Source organism: Rhizopus delemar, genomic scaffold (genome assembly GCF_000149305.1).
Source record: "Rhizopus delemar RA 99-880 supercont3.8 genomic scaffold, whole genome shotgun sequence".
NCBI classification, from domain to species: domain Eukaryota; kingdom Fungi; phylum Mucoromycota; class Mucoromycetes; order Mucorales; family Rhizopodaceae; genus Rhizopus; species Rhizopus delemar.
The window spans coordinates 687,515-704,842 of record NW_027137834.1 but is presented as its reverse complement, the minus strand read 5'-3'; the positions used below and the strand labels follow the sequence as shown (position 1 = coordinate 704,842).

The 17,328-nt window shown below is 34.0% G+C and overlaps 7 protein-coding genes across 7 annotated transcripts; 3 read left to right on the top strand and 4 right to left on the bottom strand.

Annotated features, from left to right (window-relative positions):
* Positions 1–262: 262 nt before the first annotated feature.
* RO3G_10490 (40S ribosomal protein eS12) lies at positions 263–796 on the top strand (the record flags this gene model as incomplete). Its single annotated transcript, XM_067665075.1, has 3 exons — positions 263–429; positions 477–724; positions 780–796. 3 exons carry the CDS (start codon positions 263–265, stop codon positions 794–796), a joined length of 432 nt encoding a protein of 143 aa, XP_067521176.1.
* Positions 797–1,595: 799 nt separating this feature from the next.
* RO3G_10489 (uncharacterized protein) lies at positions 1,596–2,869 on the top strand (the record flags this gene model as incomplete). The annotated part of the gene is made up of 4 exons (XM_067665074.1): positions 1,596–1,809; positions 1,864–1,948; positions 2,017–2,726; positions 2,811–2,869. 4 exons carry the CDS (start codon positions 1,596–1,598, stop codon positions 2,867–2,869), a joined length of 1,068 nt encoding a protein of 355 aa, XP_067521175.1.
* Positions 2,870–3,548: 679 nt separating this feature from the next.
* Positions 3,549–5,104, bottom strand: RO3G_10488 (uncharacterized protein; the record flags this gene model as incomplete). The annotated part of the gene is made up of 3 exons (XM_067665073.1): positions 3,549–4,329; positions 4,380–4,896; positions 4,951–5,104. The coding sequence occupies 3 exons, from the start codon at positions 5,102–5,104 to the stop codon at positions 3,549–3,551; spliced, it is 1,452 nt and encodes a 483-aa protein (XP_067521174.1).
* Positions 5,105–7,672: 2,568 nt separating this feature from the next.
* On the bottom strand, positions 7,673–8,222 carry RO3G_10487 (uncharacterized protein; the record flags this gene model as incomplete). Its single annotated transcript, XM_067665072.1, has 3 exons — positions 7,673–7,734; positions 7,849–8,140; positions 8,193–8,222. The coding sequence occupies 3 exons, from the start codon at positions 8,220–8,222 to the stop codon at positions 7,673–7,675; spliced, it is 384 nt and encodes a 127-aa protein (XP_067521173.1).
* A 775-nt stretch (positions 8,223–8,997) lies between these two features.
* On the bottom strand, positions 8,998–12,585 carry RO3G_10486 (uncharacterized protein; the record flags this gene model as incomplete). The annotated part of the gene is made up of 14 exons (XM_067665071.1): positions 8,998–9,338; positions 9,405–9,455; positions 9,624–10,126; positions 10,180–10,219; positions 10,354–10,393; positions 10,443–10,827; positions 10,882–11,090; positions 11,144–11,209; positions 11,261–11,431; positions 11,488–11,705; positions 11,767–11,848; positions 11,917–11,945; positions 12,010–12,467; positions 12,524–12,585. 14 exons carry the CDS (start codon positions 12,583–12,585, stop codon positions 8,998–9,000), a joined length of 2,655 nt encoding a protein of 884 aa, XP_067521172.1.
* A 2,485-nt stretch (positions 12,586–15,070) lies between these two features.
* Positions 15,071–15,339, top strand: RO3G_10485 (uncharacterized protein; the record flags this gene model as incomplete). Its single annotated transcript, XM_067665070.1, has 2 exons — positions 15,071–15,218; positions 15,272–15,339. The coding sequence occupies 2 exons, from the start codon at positions 15,071–15,073 to the stop codon at positions 15,337–15,339; spliced, it is 216 nt and encodes a 71-aa protein (XP_067521171.1).
* Positions 15,340–15,873: 534 nt separating this feature from the next.
* RO3G_10484 (uncharacterized protein) lies at positions 15,874–16,286 on the bottom strand (the record flags this gene model as incomplete). The annotated part of the gene is made up of 2 exons (XM_067665069.1): positions 15,874–16,068; positions 16,242–16,286. The coding sequence occupies 2 exons, from the start codon at positions 16,284–16,286 to the stop codon at positions 15,874–15,876; spliced, it is 240 nt and encodes a 79-aa protein (XP_067521170.1).
* Positions 16,287–17,328: the final 1,042 nt, after the last annotated feature.

Sequence of the window (17,328 nt, the reverse complement as noted above, 5' to 3'; positions counted from 1 at the left end):
TTCTTTCTCCGTCAAGAGTTCATCAGCTTTGTGTGTGCACATACAACAACCTGTTGGAGCAGTACTGATAGCTCCTTCTCTTTTTTTCTAAGGAATACCCAAAGTATGTATATGAGTCAATACATAGAAATAGAAACAGGATGAGAGAGATGGATGATACGGGAAAAAGATGGATGGATAGAAAAAAAGAAAAAGAAAAACTGAATGATATTAAAGGGGAAAGAACGAATGTTAGAATGATATATTAATGACCTTGATTAGCATGTCCGACCACGAAGAAGTTATTGATAGCCAAGAAGTCGAAGTTGCTGTTGAAGCCACTTCCGGTCAAATGTCCGTTGAAGATGCTCTTCAAGAAGTTCTTCGTCGTGCTTTGGTTCACGACGGTCTCGCCCGCGGTTTGAAGGAAGCTGTCAAGGCTTTGGACAGGTAAATGACACACGTTGATAGCAAAGCAAGCTCTAATTTTTATAAAGACGTCAAGCTCACTTGGCTGTTCTCGTTGAATCCTGTACCGAATCCGAATACCTCAAGTTGGTTGAAGCCCTCTGTGCTGAACACAACATCAACTTGATCAAGGTCTCTGACGCCAAGAAGCTTGGTGAATGGGCTGGTCTCTGCAAGATTGACCGTGAAGGTAACGCCCGTAAGGTCGTTGGTTGTTCTTGTGTTGCTGTTACCGATTTTGGAGAAGAATCCGAAGCTATGAACGTTCTTTTGGACTGTAAGTTGTATAAAAATAGAAAAAGAAATAGGTTATTTATTTTTTACTTTTATAGACTTCAAGACTCGTTAAATCAGTAAAACATTGTTTTTCAGTAATAAATGTATTTACAATAAAAAATCTCACTAAAGAATGTATTCAACAATATATTTAGTTGGACCATGCTGGATATACGTATGCTGTTGTATAGTTAGAATGAACACTATCAAACTAAAATTGGTTTTTTTTGTGCTTCAATGCAAAAATACATCTATCATGTTTTCATAATCACTTTTCTTGATTTGATGTTTTGGATCATGATATTTACCTCAATAAGTATGAGGCAATTTTTTTGGTCTTTTGTTAAGCTTAATATTTTAAATCTTTAAATATTGTGTGTTTTATAAAGCATGGTAAAACACATTTATCTATAACAATACATAATATCTTTATAAATGAGAATTTTAATGTGTATTAAAACTCATCAAAAAATACAAGGATATTAAAGGTGTTCGTTCATGTTAGATGGAGAAATGAGTGGAGGCTAAGAACCCCTTACGAAATTAAGGGTGAAAATATTTATGCCACTATTTAAAAATTCAGTTAGAGTTATGTGCTACTGAAATATTCATCAAACAACAAGTTTTAATACAAAGAGAATGATCATTGATTCTTTGTTTGATTTTCTGTATTAAAAGAAGATACAAAAATAAGTTAATTTTGAAAAAAGTATTTTGTACTTTATAATTTGTAAGGATACTAAAATGCATAATTAGTATGAAGGCAGAAATCTTCAATCTTGTACTACTGTGACTGAAGCTTTCTGTCTTTTTGTTCATGTGAGGCACAGTGTTTGGACTTTTTCTTTTTTTTTTTTTTGTTTTGTTTAAGGATGTCGCAGCGTTCTTTCAACGGTTCCATCTCTGGATCTCAGGAAAGTGCAATTTCTCACAATCCCTCAACAGAAGACGAACTCTCTGGGTTTATTAGAAAAGCACCAGTCTCAGAACCAAAAAATGATTCTATTATACGTGCAGTAAGCCCATACGGACGAAGATATTTGAAGCCTATCAATGGTATTCAAACTAAAGGATTTGCTCGATCAGGTAGATAAGCATGTACTCCCCATCGTTCATTTTACTCAATTTATTTTTCTTTAGCTCAAAGAAGATCATCTGTCTTAACTTTGGGTTCTATCGAAAGATTACAAAATTTTTACGCAAAAAGAGATTTAAAAGTAAACAAGTAAGTGTGATGTGTGTGATATAAACAGTCAATCATTTCTGTGGACCCGTCAACTTATTTTTAAATAGAGGTGGCACATTAGGATTTCAAAAAACCCTAACAGAGGAACCAGATGAATATGATGAACAGCTACCAACGCCAAAAGCACCACCTCCAAGTTGGATTGATCTTAATGTAGAGACAGACTTGGATGTGCTGCTACATGTATGCTTTGAGGATATACAAAACACCTTGACAACTTGGGCTATGGTCGTTAGTCCTCGTCAATCATCAAACTCGTTAGAAGATGAACCTTCATCAAGGTCGTCAACCCCAACAGAAAGAAGCTTTCAAATCATACCATTAATTCAGTCTGTCACAAAAATGTTAGATTCAGTTCGTAATTATATCACGCATCGGCATGACTTATCTGACTCCGCACTAAGTAAGTTAAGAGGTGCCTCCTTGTCTCTTTTGGAGGTCATGAAAGATTTGGAAAGCCATAACAGAGAAGATGGAAATGATGAAGAAGGGTATTTGTACAAATCGTCTGAGTTTGACTTGCTGGGACGAGAAAGACAAGCAATTCATACTTATTTACGAGTAGTCGAGACTCAAGGGTTTAACCCTCCTCATCGTATCGGAAGTCCTCCTGCGGTATTTACTCCTGAAATCCAGGCATTGATAGGAAAAACATCCGTTTTGAGTTTATCTGATGATGGGAAAGATGAAGAAACAAAAATGACGAATAATATACCCTTATGGCTACAAAGGAATTCTTTCCCTAATGACCCTCTTGGTAAAAATGCACTTATATAATTTGTGCTATTTGAGACTAATTACATATATTTAAAGGTAAATGCTATGATTTATTTGTTGATAGTCAAAGTAAAGACCCAATTGATATACCAAATCCAAAAGAAGATGAAGATGCCTTCTTAGAATGTTTAGCGTAATTTTTTTTTGTGAAATGTTAAAATGTATTTACTCATTTTATATTTTAAAAACTAGAGACGGAAAGGTCTTTTGCAACACTTATAATAGAATTTTGAAGTTGTCTAAACGTCCTTTTGGATTTATTACAAAAATTCACGATGACACCCGCCGTACCTATAGAGCTGTAGAGAATCTTCGGTTTTTTGCTGCGTAAGTTTTATAAATGTATAAAAATTGACACGTTTATTCATCCAATGTATTTAGAGCCTGTAAGTTTAGATTTGAGCTCACCTTTGATGAATTTGATCCTTCCGAAATCGCTCGGAAAACAGATAAAGGCCTGTTTATTACTAAAAATGTAGCAATCGCCTTCTGTGATTGTGTTATTCAAGAGTTGCAGGAGCAAATAGATTTAAATCAACAGTAAAAGCATAAAAAAAAAGACTAACAGGCAAATATCATTCATTATTATACCAATTGTTCAATAAATACCAAATCCCAATTGTTTCCAGTATACTCCTTTTCTACATTTTGCAATTAAATTTCTTTTCAATCAGCAAGGCTTTTTTTATGTTGCGTGAAACACACTAAATTTATTATTTATTGTATACTCGCTACTTGATAATAAATAATGGCTCATAAGAGCTCAATAAAATATGAAATTTCATAACATTATTTCCTAGATTTAAGCGCTGGTTGACTGTTGACCATTGTGCAAGAGCTTGTTGACAGTTCTACCAGTGATAGAAGTAACAGCATTAGACGTAGCCAAGCTTGACATTTGGCTGTAAATGGAGGAAGGAGAGGTGCCAGCAGCTTGACTGAGTAAAAGAGCACCAACACCAGCAGCATGAGGAGAGGCCATAGAGGTACCGGACATGGTGGTAGTGGATGTTCTGGAGTTGACATAAGTACTGAGGATGTTGTCACCAGGGGCAAGAATTTGAACACAGCTTCCGTAACAGCTGTAATCGGTCATTGCGTCGCTCTTGTCAGTGGCGCCAACAGTGAAGACGTTCTTGTTATTAGCAGGTGAGACATAGCAGGCATCACTTCCAGAGTTACCAGCTGCGACAAATACAGGGATACCAGAAGAAACAACAGCATCAATGGCACTATTGAAGGCGGAAAGAGTAGAAGAAGGAACACCATTGGTCTTCATGCCCAAGGACATATTGACAACAGAACGACCCTTCTTAGCGTTGTTTACAACCCATTGAAGACCAGAAATGATACTGGAGACTGAGCCAGAGCCAGTGTCGTCAAGGACTTGAACAGCAACAAGGTTGGCTTTCTTGGCAACGCCATAGGTGCTACCAGCTATGATACCACCGACGTGAGTACCGTGGCCAGTACCATACTGGGAGATACCAGAGTAAGAGGACCAACCCCATTGAGCACGGCCACCAAAGTCAGAATGGTCAGTACGCATACCATCATCAACAACGTAGACATAGGCACCAGATCTAAGAAAAAAATAAGTATTTTAAATAATGTGTTTTTTTTTTGTTCATACCCTGCATTAGAATCATAGATGTAAGGTTGAGATAGATCTCTTCTGTGTTGAGAGATACGAACCAAGTTCCATTGAGCGCCGGATTGTCTAGAGTAGCTGGTAGCAGCTCTCTTAGACAAGGTTGAATTCTCCAATTCGAGATCATCAGGCTTACCAAAGTTATCAAAGGTATCGGGGTCGTAGTTACCCTTACGTTCAGCGCGCTTCTGAGATCTAGAACGAGCAAGGAATCTCTTCTTGTTCTTAGGCTTAGGCAAATCAAACTTAATGTCTTGATCAGGGAAAACTCTCAAAATGTTCTTGCTAAATTCCTTAGTAAGATCTTCGATCACACTAGCATTTTCAAACTTGACAGTGAGACCCTTGAATGAGTCAGCGATGCTGTAGACATCAATGACTTGGACTTGCTCTTCATCAGTACCAAGCTTGACTATCTTGTTCTTTTGAACTTGCACCTTGTCGCCACCCATGGATTGGATAACAGCGTGAGTAGCGCCATTGATGAAATCAGGAACAACTATTTAGTGAAAAGTTAAAATACGGTCATAAGCAATTTAGATGGTATACATACAAGTCTTGATATCAGTTTCAGGACTCAAATGGAAGATGTAGTTTCCATTGCCTTTAACAGCACTAAAGTCTTCAAGAATATTGTCATCGAGACCAGCAGCGGTGACAATAGTAACGCAGGAGACTGCAAAGAGAATGAATGTCTTGGGAAGCATTTTCGTTTAAAAGAGAAGGTTTAAAGCGATAGATATTTCAGAAAAAAGGGAAAGGAATTTAAACTGTAAGCGTTTGTTTGATTGCTTGTTGTTTGAAAAAAAAAAGAGAAGCAATGACTGGATCCTTTTATATGTTTTTAAACAGTTGAATTCGTTTGTTTGCCAGGTTGTTCATAATTTTTGGTATTATGGTTCATGAGGTTATCTTGTTAGTTTTACCTTCTGCAAATGGTATCTAATAGACTAAAAGGGGCATTATGAACTAATATGGTGTCTTGCTTATCTTATTGAAGGATTCTTTAATTTCCCTATTTTCCAGAAAATAGAATACACAGTGCAACATTAATTTAGGTTTACATTATGTTTCTCAGGGTGATCGCTGGTATTGAATCCAAGTTAAAGCAAACTATTGCATTAGTAAACATACGAAAATGTTATCAGGGATATATCCTTACGAAGGGTTTGTTGAACATTATAACATTTGTTATTGGATGAGATAAAAGAAAAAGAGAAGAAGCATGCTTTTTGCAATGAGCGCTCTTGTGCTTCCAGTATATAAACATGCCTTGTATCATGTTGTGATGAACACATTCACACGAAAATCAATTGATACGTTAGAAAAAGGATAGACTGGCCCATAAAGGAAAAAGTTATGCAGTAACTTACTCTGAATTGAGCAAACATTGATTTAATTCCCATGCACTTAAATTATTATGTTTTATGCTTAATGCTTATTGACATACAGAAACAAAACAAGTAAGTTGTGGAGCAAGCTTTAGGTCAGTAACACATTCGAGATAATACGTAACTTATGTAGTGATACGCAAGTAATATAAACCACGAAAGTGCGTGTCACGTCTATTGTTTAGCTAGCGTTCAAATTTGCCTCATAATGCAGATCTAACAAAACGCAATTGCCCTGGTGCTTGCAAAAAAAAAAAAAAAAAAAAAAAAATTGTTTTTTTTTTATCTATCAAAGCTTTATTTTACAAGAAAGACTGAAAGAATACAACGTAAGTTAGATGATACATAATTTATTAAGGTTTGACAAGGAATAAAAAAAACTAAAATATGTTACTTGATAAGTTACAATGTACATTACAAATCAGAGATTGTGTTCGATAATTTGTGAAACACGAAAGTATAACTTACCCGGTAAACTGGAACAAACTTTTTGCAAATAAAGTAGATAACGAATACAGCCATTTTCTGTAACACGAACCAAGATTATTATGCATCCATACATGCACTCTCAGATGACCATTAAGGCTATCATTTGTCGTAATTTTTTTTTGTATGTAAAAAAGATGTAATTGGTTTGGAGCATTTGACTTACTTTCAGTAACACAGTCGCAAGAATATTGCTGAAGGTATGAATTGCCTTGAAAAGATATACTTACCCAAATAGGCTGCATTCCATTGTTCCATATGGTATCCTTGTGTTTCTTCATATGTTTCCAGCAGTTCTTTGGATGCCATTATCGCTTCTAATGAATTTATTGTTTGATTAAAAATGGAACCAACTAATCTACTGTATAACTTTATGTGCCTGAAACTAAAAAAAAAAAGCCTGCCATTGATAGAGTAAATATTGGACAAATTATTCAATTAGCTCCATTGTTCTGTTTCGAAGCCTGATAAACCTTAAAAAGAAAGATGATGCGAAAAAAGAAACAGGATTCTGTAAACAGAAAGAATAGCATGTAAAAATGATCGATGGAGATGATTATGAGTCCTAATTACAAGCAAAAGCAACGAACCATTAAAATAAGAGTAATGTTTGCTTTTTAAGATTTAATAGTTTTACTTTATTTTTTAAACTGCTTGATCTAAGCAATCTGAAGCTTTCTTTTCCTTTTATTAGTTTTTATTAAATACTAAAGATTTTTTATTTAAATATAATTTATCGCTTGCAAATCTATGTGGTGCGTAATGAAACTCAAAATTAGGTTTTGTTGTTGAAAAAATGCTATTTAATAAATAATGTTGGCAAACTATTACGAGATATTTGCAGAAAAAGTATTAGCAGTTGAAGATGTAGTGAATAAATCTGTTAGATTTCAAGACGAGAAAAAGAACCAATGTTAAAAGATCAATTATAATTAAGCCTGATGAACCATGTAGAATTATAAGACTAATACCAGAAAGGGATTTTATGAATATGTAATAAATAATACTATGTATTCAATACTTTTATTTCATACACAATTTGAGTTATTTTATACCCACAATAAAAACTTATACGGTAAACATGGCATATTAAATGAGATATGTCAAATAGATAAAATAAGCGCCAGCTATTATTCGATCATCACAAGTTTTACAATAAAACAAATGTAAGATCAATCAAACAAGATAGATTTACAAATTGTTGATTAAAGAATGATTGATATTGTTTAGTTATACGTCTGAAATGTAACTATCAAGAAACTGGTATTCATGAAAATGTTTCAAAGATTAAAGGATTCACGAGATTGTACATCTTTAATGGATATTATATTGAGAAGGATGGTATGGAAAGATATACATATCAAAACAATAAGAAATACAACAGTTTACATACTAAAATCAAGCCAATACTTTTATGACCCCATCTCTATCACCACTAATTATCATTGGATAAGGTGATTCTGTAAGAATGATGTCGGTTATTGCATCTATATGATTTCTCATTAAATATTGTTGCTGTGCTACTGAATTTGCTAAAGAATTCATGCTCGTTGTACTATTGCTTCGACTATTACTATTGCCAAGATGGCCGTTATTTCTATTGAACTCAAAGTGGAACTTCATGTTTTCAATTGTATTTGTACTGTATCTTGCTTTTGGTTCATCTAATTCTAATCCTAATACGATACCCGAATTTTCGATCCTTGCTGTATCCCAAAATCTTATTTTCCTATCTGATCCTCCAGTAATCATGAATCGGCAGTCGGATGGAGCTGCAATAGCTCGAATAGAATTTTCTGTGGAAATAGATTCATTGCTTGTAAATGAGTTTAATAAAATTTCTCGATTACTAGGTGCTTCAAGAGACTATATATTTGTGTTATTGTTTATCCACTTCTCCTAATAGACATATACAAACCTTGTAAGATTCAAGAATAACACCTGTCATTTTTTCATCTCCAGATTTCACTGCAAACACCTCAATGCATTGCAAATTTACAATGTCCCATATGGATACTTCATTTTTGCCAGAAGCGATTATTACTTGCTTATTTTCAGCACGAGGATCATGATTCAATAAAAGTACACTAATTCGGCTCTTGCTTGGATGAAGCCACGATTTTAAAGGAATCTGAAACCTTAAATCGTATAAAGTTAAAATTCCTCTCATTGTTCCAACAAGTAGCCATGTATTCATTCTGTCAACTGTCATTGCTGTTATAATACCGTGGCTTTTAGGATTTTGTAATTTCCAAACTATTTCCATCGTCAACAAATCTAATGCATATATACGCCCTTTTGTTGTTGTAAAAATCAAAATAGACTTAGATCCTGCCATTGTATTTGAAGCGTCTATCGTCAATGATTAGTATACACATGAGTTTCCCTTTACTAGAGATAACCTACTGGTAGTAATATGCTTCATACTCAACACATACTCGCCCTCTAATTGATATTCTCTCACTACAATACACTTTCCAAATTTCAACGCTGATCCTGTATCATTTATATCCACTCTATTTTAAATTAGCAAAAAAAAAAAAAAAAAAAAAAAAAAAAAAAAAAAAAAAAGGAAAGTCATTTTACCGGAAAATGTGTATACTTCCATTATCTGAAGCAGAAGCGATGCTATAAGTCTGCTGAATAAAAGTAATACACTTAATTCTACCTCCTAAGAAAAGAATATTCATTTTATAGTTTGCTCTCAAGAGTTTTGGATAATACTAACCTTGCTGATTATAAGTGACCCTTGATCTATTTGTCACATTTCTTTCGAACCTTGAACAATCCCATATCTTGACTGAACCGTCATCAGAACAGGATGCAAATAACAAGTTATCATGCGAGATAGCTAGCTGATTGATAGCAGCTGTGTGTTCTGTAAAGTGAGCTACCAGAATGCCTTCTGGCTTCCAATTATTCATTGTTCTGAAGGTCGTAATTCCTTGGGGAAGTCTCTTAAATTTCTTTAGTACACCTGGATCTCCTATAAATTCTGGTATATGTGGAGGAAAGGCCTCCATGGCAGTTTTATACAAAAGCCTCTGTAAATGTGCGTAGCCAACTAATAATCATTATATGCATTCAATTTAGCACGGTGAACTATAAATCATCCGATTTCTGTGTGTACCTGAACAAGCATTTGTTGTTTCACTATCATCTTTAGCCTGACAATTTTTGTCTATCAAATTTAATTTTATTGATTCTTCCATTCTGTTGTCTTTAGTCTTGATTGAATTCATTGTCAAAATAACGCCTATTAGGTTTGATGAATAATTATAAAAGTTTTTTTTTTTTTTTTTTTTTTTTTTTTTTTTTTTTTTTTTTTTTTTTTTTTTTTTTTTTTTACTTTTTGGACGTTCAAGACTCTTTGGTAAGCTTGTACCAAAATTGTACTCTGAGGGGCTTTCTGTTGATGTTTCCACAGAGTCATCAGATGCATTAGTTTGTATAGGGATTGAGGCTATTCTGGTTTTGCTGTTGTCTTTGGCAAGTGCCTTAACATGAGGCTGGTTAGCAACTTGGTTTAGCTTGCAAAGGTCCTCTCGTGAATGTGCTCTCATAGGTGAAGGTGCCTTTGTTGCATTGTTGGATGCTTTGTGTAGCTTTGTTTTTGCATTCCGTATTTGTTGAGATAAATCAGGCAAAAATACCGTCATTGGAGTCACTCCAAGATTTTTCAGGAAAACTTCTTCTTTTCCCGCATTTTCATAATCATCTTTCATGCTTGGTCGATTATTTCTCATTTTTACACGAGAAACTTTAAAAATATAGTCTCGCATATATCTCAATTTTTCTTCATCTTCTACAGACATGCCAACAGATCTTAGGCGCTCGAGAAACATTTCATCTCTACATAAATTTATAAAACAAAAACTGCTGATGCTAGCTATCGGTGTACTTACTCTGGAGAATTCTCTAATTCGTTTTCCTTTTCAACCATTACTATACGACAAGCACGTAATTCAGTAAGTAATCTCCTGTTAGTAGGTTACATGACTCACTTGTTATCCTTATTGAGTCCGATTTTGATGCCTCTCTCTGCTTTTTCCAGAAGTTGGTCCTTTCTGTAGCTTTACTGGCCCATATAATGGCCTGTTCATAAACTTGGCGTGACATCTAAATATTAAGATCAGACACATATTTATATAAAAAAGCATTTTCTTACTGGCGCTTCTATATTTTCTAATAATGCTTCTTCGTTAACATCTGCAATATCGGATCTCAAAAAGGGTCTTAATAGAGGATATATGATACACCAAACGTCAGTCTCTGGCAAATGCTTGATAGCAGAAGAAATAAAACCAATAGAGCCATCACGGACCCATACATTAGGATGACAAATAAGAGGCCAAACAATACTCACAATTTCCCAAAGCTTCATTTTTGGAAATAGACCAAGATCAGCTAAACTTGCTAATGAATTAAGTACTTTCTCAACCACAAATTCTTCCGGATCTGTTAGTGCCTGAATCATTAGGGGCAGTATATATTCTTCTAAACTACGAGCACCAACAAATGTACCAACCCCTTTAATACTTTCAAAAAAAGCACTAATATAACCAGGTTAAAGATCCTAGCTTGTTGTATATTAAGTTCACTTTTACCTCCTCAACATCCAATCTTTGTCATTCAAATAAGTGATCATATGACTGAGTAGTACATCATTCGCCTTTTGTCTTCCAAAAAATACACACAATGAAGTAATGTTTGTTAGTAATGCTCTTTTTACAGAGCTGCTTTTATCTATCAATAGCATAGTAGTCTGCTCTTGTATGACAGATTGAAGTTCTTGAAGGTAGGAATCGTAAGATGACTAGAAGAGATAAAAGTGTGAAAAAATGCAAAAGATCATTATTGCCATTGTACCTCAAAATTCAAGTCTTCAGAATCGGCATCTGTGGTAACTGGATATATGTTATCTGCTTTAAGCAGCTATAGAAGACGTGTAAGTATTAAGCCAAAAACTCGAGATATTATATTAACCTGTGTCATTTCTAAAAACCTTAAAGCGGTTTCTGCCAGTAAAGCAATACAAGAAGCATAGGTTGACCTAACCAAGTCATCTTTGTCTGTTGTGAATGAACGAAGATTTGGTAAAATGTACTCTGGGAAAATCCTAGCGTTGATCGGAAGTATTGAATCCACCATGCATAACTATTAATAGATTATTAATCTCAAATGCAAAGGAGACATATAAACTTTTAGCTTACAATCTGAGTTAATGTTTTGATTGCATTCGCTCTAACTAATGCAGATTCATCTGTCAATAAACACATCAAATAAGGAACTAAGCGATCCAATTTGACATCGTCAGGAAGCCTTTCAGCTAACGCGAGAAGTATATCAAATGCTTTGAGTTTGGAGCTTGGGTATAAAGTGTTTCGAATCAATGAGCATATAAATGACAATAAAATGAGAGAGCCTTCCTCTATAAATAAATGAGAGATAAATATATGTTTATCAAATATTCACGTTCTTTTCTTTATTACCTCCAGGCTTATATACAACTCCTTCATGTGTACTGGATGCATTACTATGATTGGGAATATTGGACTCAGGCGATAGCAAAATCTTTTTCATTGAAAATATGCAATATGTTAATTAATAAACTAAAACATGATACATTCAATGCCACTTACAGATGATGCAGTAGCTGTATTTAATGAATCTATTACAAAGTCATAGTGTTTATCAGTATAATACCAGGATTCATTAAAAAACCCAATGATTACCTTTTCGCATCTTGCGCTTTTCTTCAAGATGAATATCTTCGCATGGATAAGAGACGTAGTCCATGATTTTTTCAAAGTCATGAAATACGCGCTCAATTTTTTCATCTGCATCAGTGAGTTTCTTGCTTGCTGTACTTGGATAGGCAGAAGATAAAGTCGACATAATTGTCGGATCTTTTTGTTGCTCAGCTTTATCAGTCAAAGAACTCATGTATTGATACAAGAATGAATAAAAGTAATGGGGAAATGCTTTTCCATGCCATTGCACCAAATATTCTTCAGCAGACAGTCGAGATCCCGGATTGATCTGGATCATATGTGATACCAATTCCTTGATATTTTTATCTTCAATTTTATCCAAGCTTACAATAGGATTGTATTCACCATTTTTGTACTTGAATAATTGAGATAAAGTAAAAAGTGATGTCCCTTCTAAAAATAATTCTGCTATCACACAACTAGGAAGTGTAGATCCATTAGCGTATATCTTTATACATGTAGTAAATGACTGTACCCAACAGAAAATATATCCATTTCTGGTGTAAGTTCATTCAAATAATCGTCTTCATCCATCATTTTCTATCAAGCATATCGTTAGAAAATAATATAGCACACTAAAAGGCTATATAATCTCACAATTCTTTGATCTATTTCTGTTCCTGGTTTATAGAATCGCTCTGGAGCAATATAACATGTTCTTCTGGAAGACGTATCAAAAAAGAATGAAAAATCAGCGGGATTATCCTATTGATATAGTGTTAAGCATTTGCAACTGTAATACTATAATTTTTTCCTTGTTACTTCAGGTAAATAAGTTGGTTTAAATGAAGCAAAATCGACGAGGAATGCCCAATTCCAAGAGGTAACAAGTACGTTTTCTGTCTTTATATCTCCATGATAAATATTTTTTGAGTGAGAATCAGCGATACTTCTCAATAGTTGGTAAGCTATCCATTTTTTCTCGATAATAGTAAGGAAGGGTCGTGTACTAGGAATAATATAAGGCCAAGTCTAGATTATGTAACCACACGATCGTACCTGATTCTATCATATAAATTACTGTATAAATATTGTCTGACTAAATATGCTGCTTTGTCTGTTTCCAATATTCTTTGGAAAGAAAATGCATTGTGTACGTCTGATAGGGCTTTATATTCCACTATAACAAAAAGGCTGTAAACTCAAAAATCAAAAAGTTGTAGTATATCCAAACCTTTTAATTTTTTCACTCTTTTGCTTAATGACATGCCTAATTCAGGCTTTACAAATATTTTCACAACAACATATCCATCTTTGTCATGTCTTCCAAGAATTGTCTTCATAAATCGAGCATTACCGATACTGTAATAAATCGTGCATAAATACAACAACAGTGTGATGTTTAATTGAGAACGAACCTTTTTTGATAGTTTATGTCGCCCAACTCGCTTACATAGCTGTCTATTCCTGCGATTGCTGTCACAGTTGATATTTTGTTCCCCATTGTAGAAAAAGTAACTCACTAAAGCGTGGTTGCAGGTTAAATAAACAAAAAAAAATGACCTTTGATCAAAAAAAGATAAATACTTCGACCAATGAAAACATATGATTGGCCTAGAATATCAGTGAGCTAAACAGAAACTCCGTTGCATATATCAGTATGTGGCAAAGCTCTATGCTACCCAATTTGACTACAAAAAATGGTATGATGACTGTTTAACGTAAAAGAAGCTCTCTTATGACTCCTATTTCGCTTAAGTATCCTAAGTGTTTGTTTTTTTTAGAACCAACTTTCCTTCCTTGGATAAATAATCGGACGGCTAGTTTTGTGAAGCTCAGTAAATGTAGACCAAATAAATGCTTATTAAATCTCATCAAAGAATATAAGGATTAAAAGCGGTGCGAGTATATTAAACAGGGACTTATAAAAGCACAAAAGATACCAGAATAATCATTATAAGCAGATGGTAGCAATAATTCTTTCTGAATTTGATTCATGATAATGCTGTCCAAGACAGGAGTCTGTTCAAAGAATTGTTGCTAGAAATTGACGCATGAATTGGATGGCTGTAGCAATAGGCTAAACGAATGTCTATATTACTGTATTTTTCAAATTTTTGTGAAAAATAAAAATGATTTGGAGAAAAGCGTTGAAGTAACTTGGAAACGAAGCAGTACCATTTCTGGAAATGATTAATATAAGAAAGTTAAGGTAGTTTGAGATAGAACAAGAAGTGCAAATAAAAGAGAGACAATAAAAGGTATAAACACATAAAGTGATTGCTAGTAAAAGATCATCACAAAAAGCATTATATAAAACTTTTACTAGCCTACCTACTCGCTAAGCTCGCTCAACGGCCGTCATCGCCCCACGGCTCGGATCCTGGCTTCCCCCCACCACCTACACCATTTAATTGAGCGTTAATAAAATGTAATGTTATTGATAATAATAATAATAATAATATTGTTTATAAAGAAACATGTGGGTTTTAACAGTAAGAAAAAAGATATATACAGTAGCGGACAAAACTGATGCACAAAACTTTTTTTCAGCTTTTAAATACTATTACTTGCTCATGGTAATTGCAATAGTCATGAAACTATATTAGAAGGAAGATATATTAGTTATTAATACTATTAAATAGTGCACGATGCTCAGATTGTTCAGTTTCTGAATCAAGTGTATGTCCCAACTGAGCCATGGAAAGAATCACTTTACATAAAAAAGAAAGTCTCATCCAGGGATATTTTTTCTTTGATTATGTTATATACAACTAGATTTGATGAGAAATCGTTGTTATCTTTCATAAAGTGGTGCAACACCAAGAAATTTTTATATATGAGCCAAGAACAGGAACGAAAAGTATTGAAGGATCAAAACGGTTCAAAGGCTCGATGTCGAGTCTTATGGACATTAAAAAATGAATATTTGAATGGCATTGCTTTATCAATTACGGAGCATCTGCCAAAGTACTAGGCATATGTCATGAACCTCAAGAAAAATAACTTCACAGTCATTGGATACACCAGAAGGTCTCTAGGCCAGGAACATCAGGAAGTGAGAGTGGGTTTGATTCAAAAAATGGTCAACAAATTGTATGACACGTTGCTTGTGGATAAAGTACTTGTCACTACGTCATCGCGAGCAAATGATATCATTACATCCCGCGACACGAATGGAAAAAATGCCCAATTGATGCTTTTGAACCAAGTGCATAGAAATACTCAAGGTAATAAACGTAAAACACTTAATTCTAATCAAATTACTCACAATATCATATAGATCTATTGGAATATATCTGCACATCAAAAGACAACTGTCTAGTCTTAAAAGTACTGGATTATTCATGAAGTCCTTACGACGACTCTACTCTCAATATTTATTCAGTTTTATACAGTATATATTTGATATACCTAAAAAAAAGCTGTGTAAATGCATTTTTTTTGTTTTTTTTTTTTTTTTTCTACGTATAGTGTGTATGTCGATCTGTACCATTTTAGTCTAAACACTTTATTGGCCTAAGAGTGACGAAATAGTAAAGACAACTTCAACTTCTGAGAGTTCGCCACTATATTAATGAATGCAGTCAAATCTGAGGAGCTTAAAATAAAATAGTTAAAATTGCTGTACTCTAAGTATACATATACAATAGATTAAGAATCTGTTTCAGCATCCTTGCTTAATATGGTTGTTCTGTCATTACCACAAATTTAATTAACAAAATATGAATAAACAAATTAAAAAAAGTACCATATAACATGGTTAGATTTAGCGCCTCCATTATTTTAGGCTTTGTAATTCATGCACTGGATTCTTGTATTGTTTTAAACTTTGCTTTAAAGAGCCTGCTTCTTCCCCCCTAGTTTCATACCGTACTACAAGAGTTACACTTGACTAGTAAAAGCCTCAGCGGCATAGATAAATTCAGTTTTTCTTTGTGAATCTTTTGACACCTTCTTAATAGGATTGGTAACCCGTCTGTTAGGGGAAGGTAATCTTCCTTTCATAGATCCAAAAAAAGAGCCATCACAGTAAGCAATTGATCTTTCTTTTTCACCAATATAACCATTACTGCTGTGCTTGATTAATCTAAACATATATATTGTAAGTATAAAATAACCATTCTCAATAAAAGCCTCTGACCAGTTATCCTTGTTATATTAGTCAGAGATCCTTTGGTTGATTTTTAGTCTAACGGAAGCGGCTTTTGAGAAATCGATTAAATTTGATGTTTTGAGGGTGGATAGCTTACAAATAAATTTAAAATCTTCTTGATTGTATTCCTGATGTTGCACATGCTTTTGGGTAACAGGATTAAAGCCGTACATGTGATATTGTTCCTTAGTAGTTGCCTTTCTAGTTTTTTCCTTTAAAGATGAATAACCAAAATCAGCTGTAGTACATATATCAGTAACACCAGGATCAATACCCTAAAAAAGAACTTCATTGTTCTTAATTTCTTCAGCCAACCAAAATGCACAGCAAAATACATTAGCTGTGAAGCTGTAAATATATACGAATGCTTATCGCTGTTTCATACATTATAAAGTATAAATTCTTTCTTTTCACAAAATCTTTGACTAAATTGAAAGTAACTGGAAATTAAAGGAAATGACCTTTGCTTTTTCTGCCTAAAGCATGAAACGAAAGGATTTTTCAAATTGAAGTGTCCCTTTCTTTCACTTTCCTGTTCATTATGTATTCCCTTTGCTTAAATGAGAAAAAGCGTATTTAAAAGGAATACTGTAAGCTCTCTATTTAGAAGCTATTAAAGAAGTTTTACTGTATTACTATTCTCAAGATAGCATATTTTGAAATGGCACCTAGAATTCATAAACACGTTCAAGAATAACTATATTGGCCTATTCCTAATGCTATAAAAGAAGACAATTGAGCTTTCCCTATTGCGTTAGTTATTTTGATATGGAGATCGATTACATTTAAAGATGTTTATCGTATGAAAACATATTCTGAACAAGTTCAAGGCGCTTAAAAACGGGAGATACAGCAATAGGATTACAAAAGCTACCAAAGGTGAATCTTATCCATGATCAGATCAGGTTGGAAAAACATTAAACGTCGTTATCATAAAACAAAGAAATACATTCAGAAACGTATAGTGAAAGAATGCTCTATGCAAGGTCCATCTTAGTATAGCCCTGACGGCGCAGCTGCCCTTGCTATAGGCAGAACGATCATTGCAGTTGCTTTTTGTACCAATTAAATCGATCATTAATCCATCATAGCTTCTCTATATTAAAAGTGTTTGTGGTTCCAGATGGATTAACCACGTTCACAAGTTATGTTAAATAATGGTCTCTGTGTTGAAGTTGTATTTA